This window comes from Phascolarctos cinereus, unplaced genomic scaffold (assembly GCF_003287225.1).
Source record: "Phascolarctos cinereus isolate Bilbo 61053 unplaced genomic scaffold, phaCin_HiC Scaffold_5;HRSCAF=322, whole genome shotgun sequence".
NCBI classification, from domain to species: domain Eukaryota; kingdom Metazoa; phylum Chordata; class Mammalia; order Diprotodontia; family Phascolarctidae; genus Phascolarctos; species Phascolarctos cinereus.
In genome coordinates this window covers 34,744,510-34,763,835 of record NW_027555958.1, presented here as the reverse complement: position 1 = coordinate 34,763,835, position 19,326 = coordinate 34,744,510, and the positions used below count along the sequence as shown (strand labels likewise).

Genomic DNA, 19,326 nt, shown 5'->3' with positions numbered 1-19,326 from the left:
GGAAGCATGGGCAGGAGAAAACACACACGCCTAGACACGTGCCTTCGGTCGCTTTGCATGCTGGGAGTTGTAGTCGTGGGTCCTCCCCCGGGCAGGCGTGGGAGCCGGACTCGGGGTGGAGCCAGCGGAGGATATGAGCTCACGAGCGGAGACTGGGGCGGGGGTCGGGGCGCTCGGTTTGGCTGGACTGCGGGAGCCGGAGCTGGGGGTCGGGGCCGGAGAGAGCCCTAGGGAGACGCTCCCGGGAGGAAGGTAAGAAAAGGGTTGCGTCAGTCCCGGAAGGGCCGGGGGTCCCGGCGCGGGGTGAGTGGGGAGGCAAGGAGGCTCAGCCGCCCGCAGCGCCCTGGGCCCGAGACCCTGAGTGTGCCCCCTCCCCGCCGTCCGAGACCCGGCGGGGGGATGGAAGCAGGAGGAAGAGGAGAAGGAGTGGGAGGAGGAGGAGGAGGAATGGAAGGAAGAGGAAGGATAAGTGGAAAGAGAAGGGTGAGGGAGAGAGAGAGGAGAGGGAGGAGAAGGAGAAAAGAGAGGTGGCGAAAAAGGAGGAAGGGAAAGAGGACAGAGCTAGAGAGAAAAGGAAGAAGAGAGGGTAGGCGAGGAAGAAATGGAAAGGAGGTTTAGAGAAATGGAGATTCTTTGAGGGCAGGAACAGTTTCTTTTTTGATTTTTGGCTCCACGGTGCCTGCGCTGACTTACTGATACTTGTTGAAATTGACAAAATGAAGGCTTGGCCCCAGTGACTGCTGCTCAGTCCTCCCTCCAGGGTTCGGTGAAGCTCGGGTTGACTTGTGAACGCCTTTAAAATCTTGGGATGGAGGGAGGGAGCCTCCTGGCTGAGACTACGGCTGCATCTCTCCTGCTGGTTTCTGCAGGCTTCTTTCTGCTTCCTGCATCCATGACAGGAACTGGAGGGAGGGGTGGTCCAGAGTAATAAAAATTCACTGTGTGAAGGATTGCTTTCCCTCCCCCATGACTATCCTTTCTTCCTGGGACCCCTTCTTGCACCTCTTCCCAGGTCACATCTATTTCCTTCTGCTCTGTCGGTTCCCTAGTCAACAAAGTTTCTCCTCACCTAATTGGTTGAAGTACCCACATACCACCAAGCCACATTAAATCTCCCAAAGAAATGGCCCGACAAAGTCAGGAAGGAAGAGCAGGTTTCAGTGGAAACTTCATTTTCCCTGGAGTCCATTTCAGGGCGTTACTTTTTGGCGGAATTCGAGAGCCCATTGGTTCAGAGTAAAATGGAATCTGACCTCACTGTTGTCCAGGAGAGGCTCCTGGCTCAAAAGCTGTTGCATTGTAAGAGGGGGGCCGCGCATGGCTCTTAATGTGCTGATGGTTTCCCGAGGTGGAAAATCCCCTTCCTTTGTCATTCAATTGTGTGTTTTCTTGGCTTCCTAGGGAAGGGAAAGGGAAGCTTCGAAAAGCTACTGAAGGCGTAACAGGTTGAAAAGGCAGAAAGGAAAATAACCTTTTGGTTAGATGTCGCAAAATTCAGAAGGCCACCCTGCTGCCTTTGAAAGTAGGTGGGAGGAAAATCAGACACAGTCTGTAGTCCATGAGGGGTAGTCTGTCTCCCTCTATGCTTTCCCCCCACCTCAGGCCCACTAGCATCTAAAATTCATCTCACAATGAATCCCCAGTGTTTGGGTTCTTGTGACTTTCCTGGAACATGAAGCATTTCCAGGGTCTTCTTCCTTCCCTCAGGAAATAGGAAAAGGCTGGGAACCCCTGCCCCTTCTCTCAGGAAGACAAGCCAGCAAGTGGCCTTCTGGTCATTTCTGTAGACAGGAGAACTCTGAGAATGTCAAGGATCGACCTGAATTCAAGAATCCAGAACCCAGCAGCAGGAGGCCAGGGCTGGCGGTTCTAGGTTTTCATGACACATCTCTCTCCTGGTTCTCCTCCGACCCCTCTGAGTGTTCCTTCTCAGGCTCCTTTTTGCTGGCTGCTCTTCCAGGTGACTCCTGAGCATCCCTCAGGCTCTGTCCTGGGCCGTCTTCTCCCTTTAGACTATTTCCTTTGGTGATCTTATCAGCTCTCCTCGATGTAACCGTTTCTACGTCATGATTCTCACATCAGCTTATCCAGCCCTACCCTCTCTGTGGACCTTCAGGTCTGGCAGTTGAAGACACCACCGGCTTCATCTTAGCTTGTTCCCATCTCCTCTAAGTCCCCTTGCTTTTCACCCCAAGTGGTGGCTCTCGATTCCTTTCCACATGTTTGTAACGGGCGTGGTTTTTCTTGCTTTCTCAGTGTTGGGAGGGAAGGAAGTGAGAGAATACAGACCAGAAAATAAAATTAAATTGATTTTTTAAAATTACTTTGTTAAAAAAAAAAAGGAAGGAAGGAAATATGGGAAGGGAAAGGGAACCAGCTTCCTCCCTTTCTATTTAAATGGACAGTTTAAATGCCTTTCATCTGAGTCCTGGGGAGCTCTTTAGTTTTGGGTAAATTGCCAGTTGGCTTGGCTGCAGTGCTGGGATTCTGTTGAACCTTTGGGAATAGAATACACCTGGCATGGAAAAGAGTCCTATTCGTTATTTATAATGTCTCCTGTCGTCTTATTTTTTTAATTTTTTTTTTTGAAGAGGCAATCAGGGTTAAGAGACTTGCCCAGGGTCACACAGCTAGTGAGTATCATGTGTCCGAGATCAGATTTGAACTCAGGCCCTCCTGACTCAAGGCCAGAGCTCTATCCACTGCGCCACCTAGCTTCCCCTCTCATGTCTTATTATAATAATGTCATACTCTTTGTTGTGCCTGTGAACCTCTCTGGCTGGTCTTGCTTCTGTCTCTTGGTAGGGCCCCCGGGCTGTGTCTCTGAGGGCTGCCAAGCCATTTTCCTGGGGGGCCTGGAGGGACAAGAGGAACAGGGTGCTGCCAGACCGTGGGTGCCATCTTTTTCCAAGTCGGCCTGGGTCATCTGGTACAGTAAACCCCCTCCTGTTGGTACTTTGCCTCTGACGGGAGGTCTGAAGGGTCATCTCCGGGGGACTGGCCAGATTCTCAGTCTCACTAGGACTTTGATTGGTTGCCTAAGATTTGATGGGATTATTGGAGGTCCAAGTTCACACTCCTGTTCTTTCTTCCCTTCTGCCTTCAGTCCTGAGATTATGAGGCTCTGGCCTCTGCCAGCTGCTTGCCTGTGACTTCCTCCACCACAGTGGAACGCCCCAGGCCCACCTCCTGCCGTGTGGTCATCTACCTACAGCGGGAGATGTCCGGAGACACCTGCCTGGCGGGCCTGTGCCCAGCCTCAGGGTCTAAGCCCAAGCCAGGGGGCTTCAAGGGTGGTGGGATGGGCAACAAGTATATTCAGCTCAACGTCGGGGGCTCCCTGTACTACACCACGGTGCGGGTGCTCACGCGGCACGACACCATGCTGAAGGCCATGTTCAGCGGGCGCATGGAGGTGCTGACTGACAAGGAGGGTAAGGACCCAAGGCTGAGAAGGAAGCCCTTGGACGGGTGGGTCCCTGAGCAGACCTCGCATGAGGGATGGGGGGGTGTTCCCTTTCATAGACTGTAGAGCTGAGTAGGACATCAGAGGTGGTTTGGACCATCCCTTGTCTTACAGGTAAGTGAGGGCCCAGAAATGAGTTGACTTCCCACGACCATTCCTGTGGCCCTTTGTAGAGATCACCCCCACCCCCATTCCTACTCATTGCTCAGGAACAGTAGGAATAAAGTCCTCCGGGGACAGCAGTAATCACCCCGGGTTCTGGGTTCTGGTCTGAATTCCTAGGCTGGATCCTCATAGACCGATGTGGGAAACACTTTGGCGCCATTTTGAATTACCTCCGAGATGACACCATCACCCTCCCCCAGAACCGGCAAGAGATCAAGGAGCTGATGGCAGAAGCCAAATATTACCTCATCCAGGGCCTGGTGGACATGTGTCAGACGGCATTGCAGGTGGGTAGAGGGGTAGACACCAGTGCCCAAGCAGGTCCCTCCCCCCTCTCCTCCAAGGACTTGGGCAGAGACAGAATTTGGAGTAGATCCAAACCTGTGTCAGCACGCCAGGAGAGCCCCTGGCAGCAGACCGCTTCTTTGGCCGTGTGGTTGTCTATCAGGTGGGCTCGGGGGGAGCATGGCTGCCTGTCTTTGACTGCCTTTGTTGTTGTATCTCACTGAATCCTGTGGGCCGTCAGCCTGTCACTCAGTCTTCACCACCCCCAGGGGCGCTTACCGAGTCTGGCTACGGCACTGGCCGCACCAGTGCCTGCGGTGGCATGACCCCCATGAGGAGGCAGGACACCTGGGCTCCGGGCTTTACCCTGCCACTAACTGAAGTGTGGCCTTGAGCAAGTCACCAGGCAGTTAGGGTTCACAGTGGATAGATAGAGTGCTGGGCCTGGAGTCACAGATCCAGCCTTAGAGGTTGACTAGCTGTATAACCCTGGATGAGTCACTTAGCTGCTGCCTCAGTTTCCTCTGTAAAATGGGGATAATAAGAGCAGCTATCTCTCAGAGTGGTAGGTCATTCTGAAGATAAAATGAGATATTTGTAAAGTACATGACAAAACTTAAAGTCTTAGCTATGGGGGCAGCTAGGTGGCACAGGGGTTAGAAAGCTCTGGCCTTGGAGTCAGGAGAACCTGAGTTCAAATCCAGCCTCAGACACTTGACACTTACTACCTGTGTGACCCCAGGCAAGTCACTTAATCCCAATTGCCTCACCCCCAAAAAAAAAGAAGAAAAGAAATGCCAGCTGTCATTATTGGTTATAATTATATGGCCCTATTCTATGACAACTGTGCTCTTTGTGTGCATGCCCAAGATTATCACCTGTGATAATAGGCAGAACTAGCTGAGCCTCCTTTTCATCCTCTGTAAAGTGGGGACTTGTCTGTGTCCTGCCTGCCCCCTCAGGTTATGGAAAGTTTAAGAGCTGCCCTGCTGGCAGTGCCCTGGGCGCCTCCTCCCTGGCACCAGGCACACGGAGGGGAGTTAGCAGCAGTCTCTCTCTCTCTCACTCACGCGCAGGATGAGAAGGACTTATACCAGCCCGTGTGCAACATCCCCATCATCACATCCCCAAAGGAGGAGGAGCGACTCATTGAAGCCTCCACTAAGGTAGTGCCACCACCCTGGAGGGCAGCTGGGGGAGGGGAGGGGAGGCAGGAAGCAGCGCCCCCGCATCACTCGTCTCTGCCTTCCCCCGCAGCCTGTGGTAAAGCTACTCTACAACCGGAGCAACAACAAATACTCCTACACCAGGTAGGCGGGATGCAGGGGGTGTGGGCACCTGAGGAGGAGCCGTGGTCCATCCCTTTGGTCAGCTGCAGGTCCGGCGCCACGCCGGCACAGAGGGAGGGAGGGCTTCCTGGCGTTTCACTGACAGGTTGTGGCTCTGAGGCCAAAGGGAGGGGGGCCCGGCCCAGTCTACAGCCTTGACCCCATTCTCTTCTCTGCTCCAGAGGCCTGGGGCTCACTCCACACCTTCTGTCTTTTTTGGGGTAGCAACTCCGACGACCACTTGCTGAAGAACATTGAGCTCTTTGACAAACTCTCTCTACGCTTCAACGGCCGCGTGCTCTTCATTAAGGATGTCATCGGAGACGAAATCTGCTGCTGGTCCTTCTATGGCCAAGGCCGGAAGCTGGCCGAGGTGTGCTGCACCTCCATCGTCTACGCCACCGAGAAGAAGCAGACGAAGGTAGGCCAGGAGGCCTTGAGGGTGGGGGTGCTTTGTGCGCATCCTGGGGCTCCAGGCCGTGTGGCCACCGCCTGTCTTTCAGCTGGATCAATGTCTTAAAGCATCTGTGTGCTAGTTTGGCTCGGGGAGACGTGAGAAGTTTGAAGGGTCAGGGAGGCTTGGGCATGCGCATAGAGGGCACGGTTGTCACAGAGTGCACGTGGGTAAGGAGTTGGCAGCTTCCGCAGTCCCACTGTATCAGGGCTTGGGGACGTCCAGGAAGGAAAGGGGAGGGGATGAGGGTTTGTCCTTAGAAAAAGCCCCAAGTCTCCCTAAACAGTTAGCCCAGGTGGTTCAAGTGTGTGCCAGTACAGCCAAGGTCAAGGGGCTACTTCTGCTAGTATGGGACCATACCCATTCTCAGGCACTTTCCCATCCATGATCTCAGTTTGTCGTCACAAAAACCCCATGGGGTAGGCAGATGAGAGAGGGTCCACCCATTTCCTCACAGTGAGGAAACTGAGAGAAGGTAAGCTGATTACTGGTAGGCTAAAGCTGCATAGGACGTTGGGAATCACTTTGTCTAGTGCCCTCATTTGTCAGAGGAGGAGACAGAGGCTCAGGAAAATAAAATTCCTTTCCCAAACTCAGCCTGGAGAAGACCTGAGGTCTCTGGACTTCCAAAAACCAAACTCTTTCTACCACACTGGGAGGTGAGGTCACCAGCCTCCCCACCCCTTCACCCCCAATGTCCTGTTGACCTTCTGTCATACAATATAGCTGTCTTCCCTCCAGAAGGCCAGAGAGATTTCTGAAAGCACAAGGAAGCATTTTTTCCTATTTCTTAGATGAGAAAAACTGAGGCCCTGCACCAAGGTGGGTTCTTAGTCCACCTCAAAATGAGGCTTTGGTATTTGGGAGCTCCCTTCTATGGTAGGTGAGCCCACAGCAGCTGATGAAGTGATGGGCCTGTGTTCAGAACCTCTCTTTAATTCCTCTTGGTTTTCCTGGGCCCCAGGTGGAGTTCCCAGAGGCCCGCATCTATGAGGAAACGCTCAACGTCCTGCTCTATGAGACACCCCGAGTCCCTGACAACTCTTTGTTGGAGGCCACGAGCCGGAGCAGGAGCCAGGCTTGCCACGGTGAAGACGAGGAGGCCTCTGAATTACGAGACCGAGTCCGCCGTATCCACGTCAAACGCTACAGCACCTATGACGATCGGCAACTCGGCCACCAGTCCTCCCATCGCGACTGACGGCACCGCAGGGCAGTGGGACCCACACGGCCTAGGTTCCCCTTCTCCCTGGTGCACCCAAACCAGCATCACTCGTTGGGCGAGTATACGCCTCAACCCTCAGGGCGGGACAGAGCCCCCAGAGAGGCCGAGGGGGCAGGAGGGGGAAGGACCTTCGTCAGGGGGACTGGGCCTTGCCCACCAATGGCATGGTTGGCCCTGTTCCCCAGCTGCCTGGTTCCCTGCCTTGATAGCCCTAAGTCATTGCTCTCCAGGCCACAGCCTTAAGGCCTGGGGATCAGGCTCTTGCTGAGGAGGCGCTGAAGCATCAGGCCTGGTGCCCTTTCATGGATCTTCTTGCCCTTCGCCAAAGCTTGGGGGTAGGGGTAGGGCACTGCATCATGGCCTGTTTCTGGGGTCAAGAAGGAGCTGAGAATTCGGTTCCAGGGATGGAGAGGCCCTGGGCAGTCCCCTAGGACATTTCCAGTCACAGGTGAAGAGCAGCAGCTTTTTGTAGCCCCTTCGGAGAGGGGAAGGGGGCTGGAGACCCTCCCTTCCCTTGGTTCTCTTGGGTCATGATGCAGTTTCTTCAGAGTACTTTGTATTCTTCTGCAAAAAGCTGTCAGCCCTGATCCATCAGATTCTCACCAGAGAACAGAGGTTAATCTTCCCATGTTTTCCTTTTTTTTCCCCACACCTAATCCTGCTCCTTCTTCCAGGATCCAGTTCTTGAGAGAGGAAAGGTCAGTCAGGTCCCATTTTGGATGAAATGAGCAAGGTGGTTGGCCTGTAGCTGTAAAAACAGACAGCAGGCTCAGACTGCCCAGGGCCTGGGAAATCTTGAGAAAAGGCTGAATTCTCAGGCTGCAACAGTAGCAAGTCCAGCTGGAGGATCTGGTGACGCAGCCCCACAAACATCGGATTGGGTAGCATGTTCCTTTTACACCTTCGGCCCCTTTGGCTGGGTCATTTAGCTCATGGAATCTTTGCTGCTCAGGCATGGGAATTCAAATGGCTTCTCTTCAGGGCTGTAGGCCTCCCTTTCCCCACTTGGTTTAGCGTGACCTTCAGAAAGTCTTTTCAGAATTTTTTCTCAGAAGAATGTGCCTGTTGTGAAAGAAGCCAGGTGTTTTCCAATCAGCCCATTCCTCTCATCAGTCGTTCCAGCCTACATCCTACTTCTTCAATCAGTGGTGGTTTCTAGGAATCCAAAGGCAGGTGGCATTTGTTTGTTATTCCATTTTATTCTTGGAATCTCGAATGGCACCTTCCCAGCCACCTGCCAATTCAGGGCAGGACACCAAAGTCTGCCTTTTTTTAGCCAGTTCTGCTGAGCCCTGAGCTTGGGATCTTTTCAAGTCTGGTCTTGATTTCGCCAGAGCTCTCATTGTTCCCACTCCTTTGGCCGTTGAGGTGCAACCCTTTTAACAGGAGGCACCTGTCCTTTGGCCTCGGATTCCTAGACCAGGAAGGGATCTGCAGCCCTAGAATGGCCTCACCCTCTCCTCTACCCTTTCTCATGTAGAAGTGAAGACACGTTACTGGGCATTATCTTATGTTGCCCTGGCTGAGACTATCAGAAAACTTGGTCTGTTGGCATGACCGCTGCTGCTTTTACCCGAAACACTATAGCTATAGGCAAAGTAGTTGGAGAATTTCCTTTAGAAGACACTAACTCCCCATTCAGAAAATAGAGACCTATTTTTCAAGTGTTCATCAGGAAATCCTTAAGTCACTCATCTCTTAGCTGTGGGAACTTTGACTTCAGCAGCCAGAGCGGATGAAAAACACAGGTCAGAGACAATCAGTCACTGCCTGGCTGCAGAAGCTGCCACCACGGCCCTCCCCCCTGCCCCTACTCCAGGTAGCTCTGGTGTGTTTTATATAGCACTTTTGAAATGACTGTCCTATCTTTAAGCTGCTGTTTGTGTTTGTTTTTTAAATCGGAACTAAATGACCTTCCCCTGACATACACCAAGGTGTCATGAGAGAGCTATGGGTGTGGCATGGTGGTGGCAGCGGCAGCAGCTCAGGGGGGAGGTATTTTCCACCCCTAGACACTGGGCCCCAAGCTCCAGACCCCCATTTGGGTAGTTTAACCGCAAGCCAGCTAACGGCTCAGGGTAGGCTCCCCTTCCGTCTTGTACAATCCAGCCGTGTCAGGCTCCCAGGGATTCTGTAGTTCAGTTTCCCTTCTCTGTCTCAAGGTCAGGTAGGCCCTTGGCTCGGTGAGGGCTTCACTTTTCTCACTAACCTTTTACATGGCAATATTCCCACTCCCTGATTAGCACAGGCAATGGAAGCAAACACTAATTTTTAATAAAATCCTGTTACACCGTATATCAAGTGGGAATTTATTTGTGTGTGATGTCACTTGGCCAGTCCGGGGTGATTTTTCCATCCACCAAATAACTACATCTCCCCCCGGATCCCAAGACCCAACATGGTCCAGCTGTACTGCAAGCAGGCACTTCCCAGTCAAAGCAGCAATCTAGTTTTTAACTAGAGGCCACGTTGCCCCCTTGGTCATAATAGCCCAAGCAATTCCAGCAGGACAGGGAAGGGGGTAGATGGCTTACAGGCAACCCTACTTTTACTTTACTTAGAAAAATACACTTCTTTACCTTCCAGACAAGACAGAAAACGGGTTCTCGGGTAAGAGAGGCCTCTGGGGCCGGTTCTATCCATCCCAATCATTTAACTGAGTTAAACCCGGGACCCCCTTTTATAATTCCTTTCCACACTGGCCCAGGAATCCAAACTGCTAACCAACCCTATACCCAGAAGCCATGGGTCACCTTCCCCAGACAGCTCTGGGGACCTGTGTCCTCAAAAGCCCTTCTTGGAAAGGGGGACACGGCCTCTAAAAACTGGACAAGTCGACTTCTCTGTGTCCCTTGGCTGGAGACCCCTTCCATGCTCTCATCCAAATGCCGTCAGGAACCAAAGAGGTGGGGGAGAACGCCTGGCTCCACACTTGCTCCACACTGAACGAGGTCAGGAGTGGCCGGGCCAGACGGCTCCTAACCGACAACCCCAAGCTGGAGAGTAGAGACGGCTCGGGCCGAGGAGGAGCTCCCTCAGGGGAGGGGTGCTGGGAAAAAACATCGTGCTCAGAGTTCTAGGAGTTTCTTTGCTCTCAGAAAGGGCAGAGGACCAAGTACCTGGTGCCATGATGCAGAAATGGAGAGGGTGGCCAGGCGTGCACTGATTTATTGACCAAATCTCACACTCCGAAGCAACTCATAGAATGGGTGGGGGAATTTCCTCCTGTTTCCTGTAGCAGCCAAACAGGTTGGGCTCTTGCTTGGGAAGATTTATTGGAACATAGTGCAAGCAGAGCAGGGAAGGCTGGTTTTGGAGGAGCCCAATGTGGGTCTTTAGAGAAAAGAGTTACACAACCCCCCCAAAAAAAAACAACCAAATGGAACAAACTATAAGAGACACCAAACCCATGGAGACCCATGAGAAGTGAAGGAAGAGCCCAACGTTCTGCAGCCATTGTGAGATGGAAGTCACCCTTCAGGCCGGCCAAGGCTGGACGTGGATCCTGAGCTGCCCTACCAGTGAAGGCCAGAAGGGGGCGTTTTCTCATCCTTATTGCTCTCCAGAGAGAAGGGGGGAATTCGGACATCAAAGTGAGAGCCATCAGGCCTCTCAAAGCGGAAGGTGCCCCTGCGAGACAAGAAAGAATCCAGTTCAAGGGGGGCTTGGCCTAAGCCTCTCGTGCTCATTAGGAACCCCACTTTCTTGGCTATGGAATATGTATGGGGAAAAGCAGCCTAAAGCTCTCGCCTCCCTGGCATGGGGAAAGACGATGGCCCAGAAACACGGATTATTAACCGGTCCTACAATAACACACGGCGGTGTTCCAACAGCACCGTCTTGTTCCAGATCACAGGTTCATAACCCAGGGTCCATGACTTTTTTTTAACATTGTGACAACTATGTTTCAATGTCATTATCTCCCTTGGTGGTCCCACATATTTTACGCATTTAAAAACATTAAGGGCTTCACCAGCCTGCCAAAGGGCCCTGCCCGCCTCAGTGTCTGCTAGATTGCAGTGAGAACACAAGGTCCATCAGATGTTTCCCTGGCCTTCAAGGGGAGCCAATGAGAGAGCGCCAGGAGGCAGGCCCAGGTGTGCAATCAGCTCCTCCCCCAGCCCGGGTGCCCAAGACTCAAGCAGACCAGGAGGGCCCAGGGCAGAGCCCAGCAGGGACAGCAGTGTTTTCCCGGGGGCTGTGCCGGGATGAGGGGCTCGCTCACCACATGTGCCCGCTGGAGGCCTGCAGAGAGACGTGGCTGCTGTACTGGAAAGCCGGCTGCTCCTTGGATAAGACAGGCTCCTGGGGGCCCAAGAGCAACAGACAATCAAAGGAGGGTTAACGTTTAAAGCGAGGAGCAGCGGATGCTCACACAGAGACTCTTCCCTGCTGCCCATGGCCACCCAAGCCACCATGGCCCCAGCACAGAAGAGCGTCAAGCGCCCTCGCCTCTGGACCCAGAGAGGAACGAACATGCCAGGCAGCACTGTCCAGCCTGTAGGTGCCTCCCCTGGTACCGGCTAAGCCGACCTGGCTGATGGCTTCAGTAAACGCTTGTTGAATGGATGGACAAGATCACTGGTACCAACGGCCCCACACTTCATCTCAGGGACGTCAACAAAGTGTTCGCCAGAAGTTCTGTCTCCAGTGCTTATCCCACCCCCTACCCCCAGCCCAACTAACAAAGAGAAAAATTGGGGGGCAGGGGTGAGAGGAGCATTAAGAAACAGGCCGGGGCGGAGCCTGCAGGGTGTCCAAGCGCAGCCAGGAAGGGAAGCTCTCAGCCTTACCCTGCCCACGACCCCTCGGCCTCGCACCGTCTCCAACGTGCCCGACAAGCTGAATATCCTCCAGTGACGTTCCCGAAGCTGTACGACATCACTGTCCAGGTTTTCCAAACGGATGCAGTAGCGCCACTGCCCGAGGAAGGAGAGGGTCAGGACCAGGCAGCGCCACAGCAGCTAGCCTGTCAGGCGTGACCTCTTCTCAACCCCCACCCACATCCTTCCCTCTCTCTCTCTCCTCCCTCCCCAGAGTCACAGAGAAAAACAAGAATAATGCCTGAGAACCTGACGCAACTCTCTCCTTCCCTGGCCAGAAAGGAAGAACACAGCCCTCTCCTCGAGCACACACCATCACCATCCCCATCCCCATCCCCATCCCCCCGCCCCGTGAAGAGAAAAAATGACTTACCCAGTAGACATGGGAATTCTGGGCCTCCTAAGGAAAGAAGCACAAAGACCATGAGACCACCTCTGCTCAGGGGCAATCACAGGGCAGTTCCAAGGGGGTTACAGAGGCCAGAGCCTGCAGCAGGCGCCAGCCAAACTGTGGTGACCGTGTGCTGACTCAGTGAGCCTGACGGCCCCTCCCCATCTCCTCCCTATGACAGGACGGACAGTTCTGCCCGAGACCCTCACAGACGTCATCATCGTCCAGAGCATCTGCTGACTTTGTGCAGCAGTCATACTAGGTGCAAATAAGGGAGGGGAAGAGAAAGTGTAAGCCAGCCAGAATGAGGTCCAGCCCCAGCCCTCCCTCCCACGGTCCTACTGAAGCAGAGGCGAGGATGCAGCAAGAGCCTGGGCCAGGTCAGGACCCTGGTGCACAAGGGCTGACTCTGGACCAGCCCAACCCTGAGTCGGGAGGGGCTGTTCTGCTGCCCACAGGAGGTGCTGGAGAAAACCTCACATGAACCGAATATGGACACAGCCCCAGGAGAACCACATTTTCAGGCAGCGAAGGAGAGTGTGAGCACCCGGAGCCCAGGCCCAGCAGAGGGATGCCCAGGGTGGCAACATACCCTCATGCCCATGTAGAAGGGGATGACAGTGACACGGATGTTCTCGGTGGTTTCCCGATGGACGTCTGACAGCTCTAGCCAGGGGTGATTCTTCTCCTGCCAAGCACGAAGGGTCTCCCGGGCCACAAAGGGCGGAACTGGGAGAGGAGGGAACCGGCCAGCTGACACCAGGGCTCTGCTCTAAGGGCCCAGCCCAGGTTTCCTCCATCTTCTCCTGCTCGGACCCTCCCTTCCTCCCGCCTCAGGAGACCCGGGCTGCTACCTCATCAGACACTCAGACAAAGGAGGAGCATGGGAAGGGGCAGGGGCCTGAGGTCAAGCCCTAAGCCCAGCCAGAGCCTCTGGAAAAGGCTGTGATCCAAGACATCTCAAAGGCCTCATGATGGAAAATGCTATCCACATCCAAAGAATGAACTATGGAGTTTGAATGCAGATTGAAGCAGACTATTTGCTATTTTTTTTCTTCTGTTTTGTTTTATTTCCTCTTTCTGATAGTTCCTTCTGTTGGTTCTAATTCTTCCTTATATGACTAATGTGAAAATGTGTTTAATAGGAAAGTATATGTATAGCCTGTATCAGATTGTGTGCCATCTTGGGGAGAGAGGTGGGGAAGGACAGGGAGAAAAATTTAAAACTCAAAAGCTTATGGAAGTGATTGTCGATAAATAAAAATAAATTAATAAAACTAAATAAATTATTTTTAAAACAAAAAGAAAAAAGAAGAGGCTGTCCTACTCAGCCCAGCATCTCTCTCGGGGCCAGTACCTTTGGACTGCTCGTAGAGGAGGAACCTTTCAAACAGCTCGTGCTGGATGGGGACCTGGTCAGTGGATGTGTAAGGGAGGATGTCTTCATGGCTGACGTAGTCCAGTCCTAGGGAAGAAAGCCAGAGGAGCCCAGTTAGCCCCACAGAAGGGGCTCATCGAAGGGCAGAACTGCCCAGCCTGTACCCACGGGGACCACATGGGGATGTGCCCTGAGACAGGGGTCCATGCCCAGCACTCCCCAGGACTCCCAATAGGACACCTTCACTGCTCCAGTTAGAAGGGAGCGGATCTAGTGAGGCACAAAGGACTAGGCTGGCCCAGTTAGCCTCCTCGCCCCTGGGCAGTGACTCCCACTGAGATGGCATCAGTACCACCATTAGGATAAACAGAGGCATTTCTTGAAGAATCCTAGACACAGCCAGTATCCAGCCTTCCCCAAGGATACTTTCCCAGCCCGAAGAGGCCAAGGGGAGGGTAGTTCGGACTTTCCATTACCTACCTGGTATAGCATAAAGGGCTCGACTGTCATCATGGTTGGCCAAGAACGTCACAGCTTCTGTCTGAGATCTCTGAGACTGAGGCAAGACAGAAGTTAGGGGACTGGTCTCTGCAGGACCACAAAGTGAGGGGACTTCACCCCTCATCTTGGTTCTAGGAAGGACTAAGGCTCTGCTCTTTCCCGTCCCGCTCCTACCATGCATACCTGCTGTCTCCACTAGGCTTTCAGTCAAGGGCACTGGTCTCTCCCTTGGTCAAGGGAATCCAGGGCCCAATGTCCTCGCACACTTACTATGTGTGGGCAGTCCCGCGCATCAATCAGCACCTGGTAGTACGTGTGGGTCTTGCCTTTCACCTCCTTAGAGCCATGGCCAGCTGGGTTCTCTGTTCTGGGTATGGGAGAGAGGCCTGAGTGTAGCAGCCCCTGACTACTCCATAACCTACTTTTACAGGGTTAGGGTGAAGATTTAGTCCCCACACGAGCTCCCCTCCCAAAGGGTTAGCAAGCCTCACTCTGAAGGCGCTTCAGCGTTGGCTTGTAGTCATGCAGCCAGAAGCAAGCATTCAAAGTGACCCAGCAGGTGTTCTCCTGGGGCTTAGCAACTAGAAACTGAGGGCGTCTGTCGGCACAGCTCAGGCCTTCCTTTTTGTCTCTCTGGCACCCATCACTCAATGATGCCACCAGAGCGCTCGGGCACGGTATCAATCACCCAGGGAAATGCCGTCTTCACTCCTGGGACTCATGACCAGCTGCTTTCTTCTCCCTGAAGACCGCTCCCCTGGCACCACTCATAAGACACAAACACAGCAGGGAGGCTTACTTCTCCGGGGCGTCTGAAGCCACATCACGGTCGTACAACCTGGCCTGCCAGGGAAACAGGACAACCCCTCGGTACCCAAATACGCTGTGAAGAAAGAGCTGCAACAGAAGAAGAGCGCGGTGAGCCCATGCGGGCCTCTCTGGATATCCTACAGGCAAAAGCACGCCCCAAAGTGCTATTGCAGCCACAAGCAGAGGCAAGCAAGGAGCAAGGGACAAGGGCCCAGCCGGGGGACTGCGCCCCGCAATGCTGAGTGGCAAGGCGGCTGTTCCTGTGAGCCCTGAGATCGCTCCCCTCCTGGGCACGTTCAAGGGACCCTCCTCCACTTGCATCTCAGCCTCCCTAAATGAAACCACCCTACACATCGTTAAGTGGGGACCCCCGGGCAAGTCACTTCATCCCTCAGTCCGTTTCCGCATCTGTAAAATGGGGATAGCAGCACCTACTTCAGAAAGCTGCTGTGAGGATAAAGTAAGGTCACATACGTCTACAGCACTCCAAGCTCTAGGCAAATGTTGGCCATCATCATCAACATTCAGACCGCTGGGAGCGCCATGGCGCACAGAGCCCCGGGCCTGGAGTGGGAAGACTCCTCTTCCCGAGCTCAAATCCGGCCTCAGACACTTACTAGCTGTGTGACCCTGGGCAAGTCACTTCTCTCTGTTTGCCTCAGTTCCTCACCTGCCAAATGAGCCGGAGAAGAGAACGGCAAAGAGCTCCGGCAGCTTTGCCAAGTGAATCCCAAACAGGGTCACACAGAGTCAGACACAACTCAAACGATTCAGCACAAAAGGTCCCCCTTATCGCCCCCTCTGCTGATCTCACCCCCACACCTCGGCACGGGCACACGGGCAGTGCCAGCCCCACCACCACAGCTGAGCGTGCCTGCGGCTCTATTCTGGTCCCTGGCACCGAGCTCATCACTCCTGAGGCAGCTGGGGGCACAGTGGATGGAGCTCTGGCCTTGGTGTCAGGAGGACCTGAGCTCAAATCCGGCCTCAGACACTTGACACTTACTAGCTGTGTGACCCTGAGCACGTCACTTAATCCTGACTGCCTCGCCAAAAAGCAAAAGAAACAAAAACCAAAACCAGCAGCCAATGCATCGTGATTGTAAAGGGCACCCCCAGCTACCCCTGCGCCCCTCCCCCCAACTCACCTGGCCTGTCTCATATTTCCCACTCTGCTTTGGCACCTCAAACACGCCGACTGTTTCCAACACTTTGCCCTCTGGTCGGTTTCTGAGGAGAAGAACACTGAAGTGAGCGGCTTGGGGTGATTCATCCATCAGGAGAAAGTACTGAGATGCTGAGCTTAAGGGACAGAGCAGTACCAATGACCACCTGGCAGGTGATTTGTTTTGTGGCCACTGGGGGCAGAAAAGTGCTGGACTGCAGTCACAAAGATCTGAGTTCAAATCCAACCTTAGACCCTTACTGGCTGTGGGACCCTGTGCAAGTTATTTCACCTGTCTGCCTCAGTTTCCTCAACTGCAAAATGGAGATAACAACAGCACCTACTTTGCCGGGTTACCATAACCATCTGCAAAGGGCTTAGCCCAGTGACTGGCACACAGTAGGCTTATTCCCTCCTCCCTTGCTTTTATTTGAGAGACAAGTAAGGGGCTTATAAAAGGCTCCACATCAGGACGGTCCACACCTCCCCAGGGCTAGTCCCTAATTCCAGGCACTACAATAAATTTAACCCTCTGCTTCTAGTCTGAACTGGGGAGACTCCCTGAATTCCCATGTGCTTTGGGGGTGCCTCTCAGATCCCCCCGAACCTCCCAGGCTTCTTCATCAGAAGGGAAGACCCTAGAGCCCTCCTGTTCCCGACCAGCCACCACACCCTCCCCTGCAAAGATACCAGCTCCATCTCCACAGATGAGACCAGACCCCTTTCCCCCTCGGGTCTCCAACAGGAGCCACAAGGAAGCCTGAGAGTCCTTCTGTCCCATCTGACCATGCTTCAGACCTCAGGGAAGTCAATGCCCATGTATGGGAGACCCAGCATGTTCAGGCCTAAGAATTACGCCTAGAAACTATGGCCAAAGGAGAAGGCAGCCTGGCACAGACACACAGCACAGCTCTGAAGTCGGAGGCCAGGGGAGGGGAAGGCAGGCTGCTTCAGGTGCTCACTGTGTCACCTTGAACAAGTCACACAACCACCCTGGGCCTCTGTTTCCAGGTGTCTCCTAGCTCTAATTGGATCCTACAATCCACCTGCAGGTTTCCTTTAAGACCCCCGAGTTCAAATACCCCTGGCAGAGTAGCACCGAGGGCCCTGCCAACCACAAACCTTAATAAATATTGGATTAGCAGGACTCGATTTTTGGCTTTTCAGAGGCCCCTTACCCCTATATGCTAAGCACTGAGGATTCTAAGACCAAAAATGAACCTGGTCCTAGCCCCAGGGAGCTTACATTCCACTTGCCAACTACATGCTAAGAACAACAGACGTAAAAGAGAAACCAGAATCTCCAGGCTCGGGCAAGCTTAGATCCTCCTGCCTCTTGGGCATCTTGTGCCAACTGTCCAGGGGGCATCTCAAACTGAACAGAAGCCTTCCTTCCCCAGGCTCTGCCCACTGCCCTAACAGCCCACCATCCAGGGGTCACAGCACCATCTTCTCTCCCTCAGCTGCCACACTGGCCATTTTTACCTCTAACTCCCTCTCTCTCCACCCTGGCCCCAAGGCTCCATGGACCTGCTCAGGCTCAATGCACTGCTGTGGCTCCCTGCTTCCCCCCAGATCAAGCTCCTCCTAACCTCACCCTTTCCAATTTTCCAGACTTGCACCTTACTACCAATCCTAAGACACCTGCTTGCGATTCTCAAACACGGCACTCCATCCTTCATCTCTAGGGGCTATCTCCTGTCCTCGGAATGCTTGGCCCCCTCAACTCTGCCTCCAGTTTCCTTTCTTTCTTCAAGGCTCAGTGCAAATCCCACCTTCCAGAAGAAGCCCACGCTGGTGCCATCCCCTCAAAGGCCTTCCTTCTGGGTGTACTCTTGTTCTCTCCATCAGACTGGGAGCTCCTTGAGGACAGGGCCTGTCTTTCTTTGTAACCCCAGCACCTGGGACAGGGCCTGGCACACAGTAAGGGCACGGTGCTTGTACCCGTCTGTGGATAACCTCCAATTCATCATGCTTGCATCTTCTTTGTTTTTTTCACCCGTCTCCTCCAGCAGACCGTGAGCACCACAAGGACAAGAGCTGTCTTTTGGTTTTCTTTGTAACCCTAGCACTGGGCACAGGGCCTGGTACCTAGCAGGTGTGTAATTAATGGCTGTTGTCCGACTGTGTTAGGTGCTGGGGATGCAAAGACACACACACTCTAACTAGCTGGGTGACTTTGGGCAAATCAATTAACTTCTCAGAAACCCAAAAGTTAGCTCTTTCTATGATTCTAAGTTGTGAAAACAAAATCTCCATTCTCAAAGAGCTTCCCACCCAGCACCATGCTGGGGGCTGGGAGGTTAGCTCTAAGTCTCTGAGATTCTAGACCTAAAAACCACACAGTCTCTACCCTCAAGGTGCTTCTGTTCTACTTACCTATTACTGCATGGTCCTGGCACTGGGGATATAAGGACAAAAACAAGAGTCCCTGCCCTCTAGAGGCTTACACTCTACTTGTTTATTACTGTATACAGACAAAAACAAGAGTCCCTGCCCTGGAGAAGCTTATACTCTACCTGCCTGTTATTATATGGTCCAGGCACTGGTCTAGGGGCTGTCCAGCCAAATCCAAAAACAAGAGTCCTGCCCTCTAGAAGCTTACATTCTACTTGCCTGCTACTATATGGTCCAGGTCCCGGTCTAGGCACTGGAGAGATAAAGACAAAAACAAAAGTCCCTGCTCTCTAGAAGCTTACCCTCTACTTGCCTGCTATTATATGGTCCAGGCACTGGTCTGGGGGCTGTCCACCCAAATCCAAAAACAAGAGTCCCTGCCCCCGAGAAGCTTACACTCTACTTGTCACTCTACTTGTCTATTACTGTGGACAGACAAGAACAAGCTCCCTAGAGGAGCTTACACTCTACCGGCCCACGGCTGAACGGTCCGGCGCTGGGGCCAGAATGCCGAGAGCCAGCTAGCCCCCCCTCCCTCCCCGCCCCCGCACCCAAGGGGTCACAGGCCCTGTCCTCAAGAGGCTTACATTCGACTGGCTCCGAAAGACAAGACCCCGACAAACCCCTTTCCGGGGGAGACCCCACCCCCACCCCGGTCCCCGCCCCCAGCCTCACCGGGACGAGAGGTGTCTCCGCGCCGTGGCCGCGGCCGGGTGCGCGGGGGGAAAGGTCGCGAGTGGCCGCAGCGCCCGGGCCCCCGCCAGCGGCCGGGGCCACCAGCAGCAGCAGCGGCCGCCCACGGCCAGGGCCCGCCGGGTAACGCAGCCCGCCATGTCGGCCCCTGGGCCGCCGCGGACGCGCGGACTCGGTCACGGTCACAGATGCGGACGCCTACGCGGGGCCCTGCGCGCCGCCTCCGCCGAGCCACGCCCCGCCCC

General features: G+C 53.9%; 2 protein-coding genes across 2 annotated transcripts; one reads left to right on the top strand and one right to left on the bottom strand.

Moving 5' to 3' along the window:
* The first annotated feature begins 137 nt into the window (after window positions 1–137).
* TNFAIP1 (TNF alpha induced protein 1) lies at window positions 138–9,218 on the top strand. The gene is made up of 7 exons (XM_020963249.2): window positions 138–252; window positions 3,107–3,434; window positions 3,749–3,918; window positions 4,993–5,082; window positions 5,174–5,226; window positions 5,470–5,665; window positions 6,663–9,218. Exons 2-7 carry the CDS (start codon window positions 3,221–3,223, stop codon window positions 6,897–6,899), a joined length of 960 nt encoding a protein of 319 aa, XP_020818908.1. The 5' UTR covers window positions 138–252; window positions 3,107–3,220; the 3' UTR covers window positions 6,900–9,218.
* POLDIP2 (DNA polymerase delta interacting protein 2) lies at window positions 9,219–19,315 on the bottom strand. The gene is made up of 11 exons (XM_020963248.2): window positions 19,064–19,315; window positions 15,975–16,056; window positions 14,816–14,913; window positions 14,287–14,383; window positions 13,996–14,071; window positions 13,495–13,602; window positions 12,730–12,866; window positions 12,120–12,146; window positions 11,717–11,842; window positions 11,149–11,228; window positions 9,219–10,553 (listed from the first exon to the last, which is right to left on the bottom strand). The coding sequence occupies exons 1-11, from the start codon at window positions 19,219–19,221 to the stop codon at window positions 10,439–10,441; spliced, it is 1,104 nt and encodes a 367-aa protein (XP_020818907.1). The 5' UTR covers window positions 19,222–19,315; the 3' UTR covers window positions 9,219–10,438.
* Between the last annotated feature and the right edge of the window lie 11 nt (window positions 19,316–19,326).